Source organism: Gouania willdenowi, unplaced genomic scaffold (genome assembly GCF_900634775.1).
Source record: "Gouania willdenowi unplaced genomic scaffold, fGouWil2.1 scaffold_332_arrow_ctg1, whole genome shotgun sequence".
Lineage (NCBI taxonomy): Eukaryota > Metazoa > Chordata > Actinopteri > Blenniiformes > Gobiesocidae > Gouania > Gouania willdenowi.
The window spans coordinates 688,260-699,285 of NW_021145094.1; the positions used below are offsets into that span (position 1 = coordinate 688,260).

The following is an 11,026-nucleotide window of genomic DNA, read 5'->3' on the forward strand; positions in this document are numbered from 1 at the left end:
TGGATGATAGGACACTAACAGGTCTCTATAGATATACAGGAGCTAGATCATGTAGAGCTTTGTATGCTAACAGGAGGATTTTAAACTCTATTCTAGATTTTACAGGAAGTCAATGAAGAGAAGCCAATACTGTAGAAATATGTTCTCTCCTGTTAGTACCTGTTAGTATTCTAGCTGCAGCATTCTGAATTAACTGGAGACTTTTTAGTGACTTACTAGGACATCCTGACAGTATAGAGTTACAATAATCTAATCTAGATGTAACACATGCATGGATTAGTTTTTCAGCATCACTCTGGGTCAAGATATTCCTGATTTTATAGATATTATGGAGGTAGAAGAAGGCTGTCCTTGTGATTTGTTTAATATGAGAATTAAAGGATAAGTCAGTATCAAAGATAATGTCTATGTTTTTTACTGTGGTGCTGGGTGACAGAGTAGTGTCATCTAGAGACACTATTTACTCTGATAATTTATCTCTGAGGTGTTTTGGACCAAATAAAATCACTTTGGTTTTATCCTGGTTAAGAAGGAGAAAGTTACGACTCATCCAGGATGTGATGTCATTAAGACAAACCTGGAGTTTTAATAACTGATGAGTTTCATCTGATTTCATTAAGAGATAAAGCTGTGTATCATCTGCATAGCAATAGAAATGTATATAATGTTCTGATAATGTTACCTAGTGGAAGCATATATAATATATTGGTCCTAAAACTGAACCTTGTGGAACTCCATGATGAACTCTGGCTGAGGACAGATTATTAACATGAACAAAGTGGTTCTGTCTGATTGGTAGGATTTAAACCAACCCAGCGCTGTTTCTTTAATCCCAGTCTCTGCAGCAGTAGATGATGATCCACTGTATCAAAGGCTGCACTGAGATCTAAGATCACCAGAACTGAGACCAACCCTCTGTCTGAGGCTAAGAGGAGATCATTGGTTACTGTTACTGTGCTGTGATTGGCTCTAAAGCCAGACTGAAAGCTCTCTATAAATTGTTCCTATGAAGGTGATCACATAGTTGACCTGTGATGACTTTTTTAAGAATGTTGTAAACAAAAGGTAGATTAGATATTGGTTTATAACTGGACAAGTCACTTTGATCAAAGGTTGGTTTTTAAGGAGAGGTTTGTTTACAGTGGTTTTAAAGGCCTGTGGTTCATAACCTGTTACTATAGATGTATTAATGTAGTTCATCATATTAGTGCTGATTAGTAGAAGAACTGTCAGGTTCTGTTTAGTTTTGTTATTTAGTCCTTTTGGTCCTTTCAGTTATTCTGTTTATTCTGTTTGAGTCTGGCCTCTTGTGGCTCCACCCCCAGTGATGTGCTTTGGTCTCTGACTGATTAGTTACCTCATGTTTTCCACCCAGGTGTGTCCCGTTCCTAATCAAGCTTCCCTCACTCTAGCTGAGAGCTTGGACACAGGGTGATGTCAGTGTCTACCCTCCTCATGTCCTGCTGTGGTTGTTCCTTGGTGTCTTCATGATGCTCTTCTAGATTTTGTTTTTTTGTTTTTTTATTAAAGAAAGGACTACATCTGCCTGCATCCTCCATTTATCTCTGCGTTTGAGTCCACACCTACACTCAACTCTGTCAAGAACATCTTTAAATAGTGGAGATGGGATTGGATCTAAAAGACAGGTTGTTGGTTTAGAAGCACTAACTATTGAGGTCACTTCAGATAGACCAATTGGAGTAAAAACAACATGTTTTAAAAGATGGAGACCAACACCTGAGCTACCAGACCTTCAGCTAAGGTAAGGTCAGAACATTGTTGGTTCTTTCTACAGTGAATGGAACAAAAGGAAGGATTGACTTTGTGGATGATCCTCACTGAGGATGTTCTGAGTTGTTGTTGTTGTCATTTTCTCCATGTTTCTGTGTTTCCAACACAAACAACAGATGTGCTGTCGTGTCATGAGATATATGTTGTTGGAGAGTATGGAGGCTATATTAAATAATGTTTGTTTCTTTAATGGTGTTTATGATGTTGATTTTGTCAGATTAACACTTGCCATCAGAAACATATGAAATTGTTATTGGTGTTCTCTATTTACAATGTGTCTACCCAACCCTAGTGGTCACAACACGTCACTGAGGAAGAGAATGGTGGTCACACCAGATACTGACTGGTTTTCTATATATATATATATATATTAAAATGTCTGTATATATATATATATATATATTAAAATGTCTGTATATATGTAGTACTGTATGTACAGTTTACTTTATTAGAGAAAAAAGAAGAGATGAGTTTGTTCAATTGTATGACAAGTTTGATCAAACACATTTTAGGATTTAAAATGATAAGTTAGTTAAATATTCACATTTATTACTTTTCTGTAACTGTCAAAATGCCAAAGTAAATGTATTTATAGGTGCAGATAATCTTAATAAAATAAAGTGAAGGAGTTTTTACAGTGTTTCTGACTTGATTTGAAGGTAATAAAGCATGTTTGTGTCACACAGTGAATGTTTAAGAGCATGAAACACTGGGTCACAGAGTCATGTGATTACTATCCCTGTCATGTGATCAACAGCAGCTGAAAGAACAGCTTTTACACCACTTTGTGTTTCAGGCTTCAAATGTTCACATCCTCATCTCAGAGGACGGGTGAGTCCGACTTTCACTTTCTATTGTCATTTACAGTTATTTACTGGTGTTTACTACAGTATATATCAAACACAACAGAAAGCCTTTAATGCTAGAATTAGTGCTTTATCTTTACAAATACATTATTTTGGTTTTAAAAAGGAGAAATAATGTTCTTCTGTAGCTTGATAGTTGATTTTTAAAGTTAACTTCTGTTGTTTGTTTTGTTTTGTCTGAGAATTCTTTGTATTTCTGTTAATTTTTTGTTTTTGGAAACATCTTGTGTGGTTTTGTGTGTTTTTTGTACTCCAAAAAATACACAAAATAACAAACACACAACTGCTATAAAAATACAGAATGAGTCCCAAAATACTACATTTAAAATACACAATGAACCTCAAAAACTGACATTATAGAAAAATACACAATACTACAATAGAAACACAGAAAACTACAATAAAAATACACAATACTACAATAGAAACACAGAAAACTACAATAAAAATACACAATACTACAATAGAAACACAGAAAACTACAATAAAAATACACAATACTACAATAGAAACACAGAAAACTACAATAAAAATACACAATACTACAATAGAAACACAGAAAACTACAATAAAAATACACAATACTACAATAGAAACACAGAAAACTACAATAAAAATACACAATACTACAATAGAAACATAAAAAACTACAATAAAAATACACAATACTACAATAGAAACACAGAAAACTACAATAAAAATACACAAAATGCCAACAACTTTTAAAAAAAACTGTGGGAGGAGATAGCTTTAATAACAATGTTTTTTTTAAATGCTATTAATTCAAAATATTTCAAATAGAAACTGTATTTTGTTAATTGTTTATTTAAAAAGCCATTTTTCACTGACACATTGTGACTAAATGTGGGTGAGTTCAGGGTGAAATAAAGCAAACAAACCTCAAATATCTCTGTGAATCAGGATCAGACTGAGCTGAGACTTTCAACATGGCTGCTGCTTGGTTCTAGGGTGTGTGATGTCAGATTTGTTTGGACTGCAATGATACTGTTCATAAATTATTTCATAAATGCTTTATAAATTCCATGTGCATCTAAACTGACTGTTGTGGATTAATGAGTCTGGGGTTCAACTCTCTACAGTGTCATTGCTCAAAGGCAAAACATATGAAAACACAATAATTATCACTCTACACATTTTACATCAAACCTAAATGTCTGTGACGTCCCACCTTCAAACACAACCTCATGTATCATAGCTGAACGTACTTCCTACAGACACTGACCTCGTCTAACAGCTGTATGGTTTGTTAGCTTAGAACGTTTCCTTGTTGTTTGCTAACATGTCTCAGGACCATGTGGAGATGATGGACCATCATCACTACAGGCCAAGCTTCCAGTGGCTTTCCTTTGCGTATCAGGACCTGACTGAGATCCCCTACGACGCTGTTCTAGCTCAGAGCGCTTCTCTGGAGGTTCTAGATCTGAGCTACAATCTGCTCCATCAGTATCCTTTGATCTTCTTTTCTCTTCAAAGTCTTCCTGCTTCAGGATGAAAAGCTAAAGTCTAGAATAAAAGTTTTAGAACACCCTCATCTTTCAGGTGTTTATTGTAAATAAAGTCCAGTGAAAAGGTAAAAACTGAAGAACCAGAGGTTAAAAAAGGTTAATAATGTAAATCTGCAGTGATGAAGGTTAAATCAGTCTTAAAAACATTCCTATAAAAGCAGTGATGAACACACTGTACTTGATGAGTCAAACCTTTACAATATATTTTAGTCTATACATTGTTTGTTCTATGCTTTCATTTCTGTGCAAAGACACAATAAACTAAACAAGTTTCAGTAAAAACATCTGACGTTAGTGTAAATGTAAATAACAAAACATTATTTAAAAAAACACGTTAAAATGACTTTTTAGAAGGATTTTATACTTTGGAGAGTCGCCATTTTCTACAGGATATGACACGTTCATTGATGAACACAAAACGAGCCATGGCTGAGTAGTTAGGTGTTGGAAGTGTACAAATACGGGTAGACACTGTGATGAAAGCTGTGTGAAAAGATGTGTTCATTGATTGGATGTTAGCTGTTGCTAGGCAACAGTGTTCCGTTGGTCAGCAATTTCTGAACAAGTGTAGAGCAAATGGTTGCTATGACAACGACAAACATTTGTTTATTGTTTCTGAGCAAAATAACACTAAGTCAGAGTAATGGACACCAAGCCAAAGTTATGAGCTAAGCTAATGGGCACCAAGTCAAAGTTATGGGTTAGGCTAATGAGCTAAGCTAATGGGCACCAAGCCAAAGTTATGGGTTAGGCTAATGAGCTAAGCTAATGGGCACCAAGCCAAAGTTATGGGTTAGGCTAATGAGCTAAGCTAATGGGCACCAAGCCAAAGTTATGGGTTAGGCTAATGGGTTAAGCTAATGGACACCAAGCCAAAGTTATGAGCTAGGCTAATGGTTAAGCTAATGAGCACCAAGCCAAAGTTATGAGCTAGGCTAATGGTTAAGCTAATTGGCACCAAGCCAAAGTTTTGGGCTAGGCAAATGAGCTAAGCTAATGGGTACCAAGCCAAAGTTATGGGTTAGGCTAATGAGCTAAGCTAATGGGCACCAAGCCAAAGTTATGGGTTAGGCTAATGGGCTAAGCTAATGGGAACCAAGCCAAAGTTATGGGCTAGGCTAATGGGTTAAGCTAATGGACACCAAGCCAAAGTTATGAGCTAGGCTAATGGTTAAGCTAATGAGCACCAAGCCAAAGTTTTGGGCTAGGCTAATGAGCTAAGCTAATGGGCACCAAGCCAAAGTTATGGGTTAGGCTAATGGGTTAAGCTAATGGGCACCAAGCCAAAGTTATGGGCTCGGCTAATTGGTTAAGCTAATTGGCACCAAGCCAAAGTTTTGGGCTAGGCAAATGAGCTAAGCTAATGGGCACCAAGCCAAAGTTATGGGTTAGGCTAATGAGCTAAGCTAATGGGCACCAAGCCAAAGTTATGGGTTAGGCTAATGGGCTAAGCTAATGGGAACCAAGCCAAAGTTATAAGCTAGGCTAATGGGCTAAGTTAATGGGCATCAAGCTAAAGTTATGGGCTCGGTTTATGGGCTAAGCTAATGGACACCAAGCCAAAGTTATGGGCTAGGCTAATGGGTTAAGCTGATGGGCTAGGCTAATGGGTTAAGCTAATGGGCACCAAGCCAAAGTTATGGGCTAGGCTAATGGGCACCAAGCCAAAGTTATAGGCTAGGCTAATGGGCTAAGCTAATGGGCACCAAGCCAAAGTTATGGGCTAGGTTAATGGATTAGGCTAATGGGTTAAGCTAATGGGCACCAATCCAAAGTTATGGGCTAGGCTAATGGGCACCAAACCAAAGTTATGGGCTAGGCTAATGAGCACTAAGCCAAAGTTATGAGCTAGGTTAATGGGCTAAGTTAATGGGCACCAAGCCAAAGATATGAGCTAGGCTAATGGGCACCAAGCTAAAGTTATGGGCTCGGCTAATTGGTTAAGCTAATGGGCACCAAGCTAAAGTTATGGGCTCGGCTAATTGGTTAAGCTAATGGGCACCAAGCCAAAGTTTTGGGTTAGGTTAATGAGCTAAGCTAATGGGCACCAAGCCAAAGTTATGGGTTAGGCTAATGAGCTAAGCTAATGGGCACCAAGCCAAAGTTATAGGCTAGGCTAATGGGCTAAGCTAATGGGCACCAAGCCAAAGTTATGGGCTAGGTTAATGGATTAGGCTAATGGGTTAAGCTAATGGGCACCAAACCAAAGTTATGGGCTAGGCTAATGAGCACTAAGCCAAAGTTGTGAGCTAGGTTAATGGGCTAAGTTAATGTGCACCAAGCCAAAGATATGAGCTAGGCTAATGGGCACCAAGCTAAAGTTATGGGTTAGGCTAATGGGCTAAGCTAATGGGAACCAAGCCAAAGTTATGGGCTAGGCTAATGGGCTAAGCTAATGGGCACTATGCCAACGTTATGGGCTAGGCTAATGGGTTAAGCTAATGGGCACCAAGTTAAAGTAATGGGTTAGGCTAATGGGTTAAGCTAATGGGCACCAAGCCAAAGTTATGGGCTAGGCTAATGGGCACCAAGCCAAAGTTATAGGCTAGGCTAATGGGCACCAAGCCAAAGTTATGGGCTAGGTTAATGGGTTAGGCTAATGGGTTAAGCTAATGGGCACCAATCCAAAGTTATAGGCTAGGCTAATGGGCACCAAACCAAAGTTATGGGCTAGGCTAATGAGCACCAAGCCAAAGTTATGGGCTAGGCTAATGAGCTAAGCTAATGGGCACCAAGCCAAAGTTATGGGTTAGGCTAATGGGCTAAGCTAATGGGCACCAAGCCAAACTTATGGGTTTGGCTAATGAGTTAAGCTAATGGGCAACAAGCCAAAGTTATGGGTTAGGCTAATGGGCTAAGCTAATGGGCACCAAGCCAAACTTATGGGCTAGGCTAATGGGTTAAGCTAATGGGCACCAAGCCAAAGTTATGGGTTAGGCTAATGGGCTAAGCTAATGGGAACCAAGCCAAAGTTATGGGCTAGGCTAATGGGCTAAGCTAATGGGAACCAAGCCAAAGTTATGGGCTAGGCTAATGGGTTAAGCTAATGGGCACCAAGCCGAAATTATGAGCTAGGCTAATGGGCTAAGTTAATGGGCATCAAGCTAAAGTTATGGGCTCGGTTAATGGGCTAAGCTAATGGGCACTATGCCAACGTTATGGGCTAGGCTAATGGGTTAAGCTAATGGGCACCAAGTTAAAGTAATGGGTTAGGCTAATGGGTTAAGCTAATGGGCACCAAGCCAAAGTTATGGGCTAGGCTAATGGGCACCAAGCCAAAGTTATAGGCTAGGCTAATGGGCACCAAGCCAAAGTTATAGGCTAGGCTAATGGGCACCAAGCCAAAGTTATGGGCTAGGTTAATGGGTTAGGCTAATGGGTTAAGCTAATGGGCACCAATCCAAAGTTATAGGCTAGGCTAATGGGCACCAAACCAAAGTTATGGGCTAGGCTAATGAGCACCAAGCCAAAGTTATGGGCTAGGCTAATGAGCTAAGCTAATGGGCACCAAGCCAAAGTTATGGGTTAGGCTAATGGGCTAAGCTAATGGGCACCAAGCCAAACTTATGGGTTTGGCTAATGAGTTAAGCTAATGGGCAACAAGCCAAAGTTATGGGTTAGGCTAATGGGCTAAGCTAATGGGCACCAAGCCAAACTTATGGGTTTGGCTAATGAGTTAAGCTAATGGGCACCAAGCCAAAGTTATGGGCTAGGCTAATGGGTTAAGCTAATGGGCACCAAGCCAAAGTTATGGGCTAGGCTAATGGGCACCAAGCCAAAGTTATAGGCTAGGCTAATGGGCTAAGCTAATGGGCACCAAGCCAAAGTTATGGGCTAGGTTAATGGATTAGGCTAATGGGTTAAGCTAATGGGCACCAATCCAAAGTTATGGGCTAGGCTAATGGGCACAAACCAAAGTTATGGGCTAGGCTAATGAGCACTAAGCCAAAGTTATGAGCTAGGTTAATGGGCTAAGTTAATGGGCACCAAGCCAAAGATATGAGCTAGGCTAATGGGCACCAAGCTAAAGTTATGGGCTCGGCTAATTGGTTAAGCTAATGGGCACCAAGCTAAAGTTATGGGCTCGGCTAATTGGTTAAGCTAATGGGCACCAAGCCAAAGTTTTGGGTTAGGTTAATGAGCTAAGCTAATGGGCACCAAGCCAAAGTTATGGGTTAGGCTAATGAGCTAAGCTAATGGGCACCAAGCCAAAGTTATAGGCTAGGCTAATGGGCTAAGCTAATGGGCACCAAGCCAAAGTTATGGGCTAGGTTAATGGATTAGGCTAATGGGTTAAGCTAATGGGCACCAAACCAAAGTTATGGGCTAGGCTAATGAGCACTAAGCCAAAGTTATGAGCTAGGTTAATGGGCTAAGTTAATGTGCACCAAGCCAAAGATATGGGCTAGGCTAATGGGCACCAAGCTAACGTTATGGGCTCGGCTAATTGGTTAAGCTAATGGGCACCAAGCCAAAGTTTTGGGCTAGGCTAATGGGCACCAAGCCAAAGTTATGGGTTAGGCTAATGAGCTAAGCTAATGGGCACCAAGCCAAACTTATGGGTTTGGCTAATGAGTTAAGCTAATGGGCTAAGCTAATGGGCAGAATTCCTTCTCAGAAAATGGTTGAATGCAACTTGTAAACATACTTGCTCAGAGCACTACTACATTTCTGTTTCCAGGGGATACTATGGGGGCGTGTCATGGCACTAACCACACCCCCTCTCTCACCACAATGTTCCCTCTTATTTTCTTATGGGTAGATATTGAACTCTGTCAGGAGAAGTTACCTGTTGGTAGGTACATAACATAAAACATAACAATCCTAAAACTACATCAAAGATATCAATAAAAACATGAAACATAAAATCCTAAAATGAATAAATAATTAGCTAAAAGCTCATTTTAAAAGTGGATTTTCAGCCTCTTCTTAAAAACATGAACGTTCTCTGCAGCCCTGAGGTTCTCTACAGACTGTTCCACAAACGAGGCCATAAAACTGTAACGACGCCTCACCGTGTGTGCGTGTCCTGACTTTGAGGATTTTTAAAAGGTCAGCGCTGGAGGACCTCAGGGTTTTAGAAGTTCATAGAGTCAAAGTAGTTCTGAACCCTTAAAAACCAGTAAGAGAACCTTAAAATGGATCCTGTAACACACGGGGAGCCAATGCAGACATTTTTAAATACTGTAGGTGTAATGTGTTCCTTCCTCCTGGAGTTCTGTAGTAATTATGAACCTGAAATATTGTTTTAGTGAAAGTAGAACATTACAGTAGTTAATCTGACTGCTGATAAAAGCATGTATTAGTTCATTTGTTTCATCACTGTTTTTAACCATATCTGTGCACTTCAACACATAGCTACTCAGCCATGGCTCGTTTTGTGCCATCAATGAAGGTGTGTCATACCCTGATCAAAATGGCGGCTCTCCATAGTTTATGTTCCAAGGTATAACATTGTTCTAAAAAACCTTGTACCTCTTCAGCCCCAGCTGAAGATCACATACAGTACCCATTACAAATAATGTTTTTCTAATCTTCTACATGACCTACCCATTTTTGGTCAGAATGAAGTAGGACCCCTAGTGGTTACAGATGGAAATAAATGTTACTGACCATAAATATCAAATATAAGGCCAATTCTCATTCACGAAGGCTGTAAAAGCAGAAATAATTGAACTGATGTATGTATGATATTATTATTATGGTGATAATCATAAACATTAGGCCAAAGATACACATTAGTCTATGTTTGACCACTAGGTGTTTTATCCATTTTTATTCAGGTTTCTGCTGTGCCATGCGTAATGCTAGTTTTGGTTCCACTCTTTGATGCTGTTACGCATGTGTAATTCAGCAATGTTTTGACCAATCAGAATGATTGACACTGCGTTGTAAAGTTCAGAGCCTGTAGAAATTGGCGAGTGGGAGTGGCTTTAGCCCTGGCCAATCAGAGCTGGATAAAGGAGGGGCTGGACATTTTATGCATGAGCGCTATGTGCCTCATTTGATGAATTTGTTGACTGAGAAGTGATCAGATGTGTGAAATGGTAGCATCTGCTGACACAATTTGATTAATCAAAATATGGAGTTTTATGCACATTGGAGCAGCTTTTGATCAGAAACATCAAAGATAAGACACGATATGTGTATTTTCTGATTTTGTGGCGTTGTTTTGGTACGTGACATACCTGACCTGTATATCAGTGGATTCAGCTCAGCCTGTAGAGTCACGTAGACTCTTGTTATATAGATCTGTGTTTATTTTGTGAGTTTGTGGACGACATTTTGAGAAGCGTAGAAAACTGAAAGTGTTAAAGGTCCTTCACTGAGCACGTGCAGGAGTCCAGCTCTCCTGGGTAAACTAGAGAAGCTCAGCACTCTCATCCTGGACTCCAACAACTTCACGTCTCACGTTAAGTTCCCGTTCATGCCCAGCATCACCACGGTGTACATCAACAAGAACAACATCAGCAACCTGCCTGTGTTTGTGGAGGAGGTCCGACAGAAGTTCCCCAGGATCAGGTAGTACCATTCTCTCTCTTCTTCTTCTTCTGGTCTTTACCTGTGTCTCCTCACACCTGTAGAATCCTGAGTATGATGAATAATAAAGCAGCTCCCAGTTACTTTAACGGTGGGACTTTGACCCAGTACGTGGACTACAGGTATGCACACACACACACACACACACACACAACTGTTTGGTATTTACATCCATTATTTATGTTCTGTGACTTTTTACACGTTCTTATTTCTGTTATTCACGTAATGATTGATGAGATGAAATCAAACCTATTGATGATGTATTTTCAGACTCTATGTGATCAGTCAAATCCCACGTCTGGA

The 11,026-nt window shown here is 39.8% G+C and overlaps 1 protein-coding gene across 5 annotated transcripts in view; it reads left to right on the top strand.

Annotated features, from left to right (window-relative positions):
* Positions 1 to 1,719: 1,719 nt before the first annotated feature.
* Positions 1,720 to 11,026, top strand: part of LOC114459656 (uncharacterized) — a 20,675-nt gene continuing 11,368 nt past the window's right edge. For 4 of the 5 annotated variants that reach the window (XM_028441847.1, XM_028441846.1, XM_028441850.1 and 1 more), the window contains exons 1-4: positions 3,647 to 4,121; positions 10,523 to 10,705; positions 10,768 to 10,845; positions 10,994 to 11,026. The exon at positions 10,994 to 11,026 is cut by the window's right edge and continues 100 nt beyond it. In XM_028441847.1, coding sequence (XP_028297648.1) covers positions 3,958 to 4,121; positions 10,523 to 10,705; positions 10,768 to 10,845; positions 10,994 to 11,026 — 458 coding nt within the window. In that variant the 5' untranslated portion in view covers positions 3,647 to 3,957. Of the gene's footprint in view, positions 1,763 to 2,587; positions 2,623 to 3,646; positions 4,122 to 10,522; positions 10,706 to 10,767; positions 10,846 to 10,993 lie in introns of those variants that run through there. The other variant, XM_028441848.1, reaches the window with a different exon arrangement.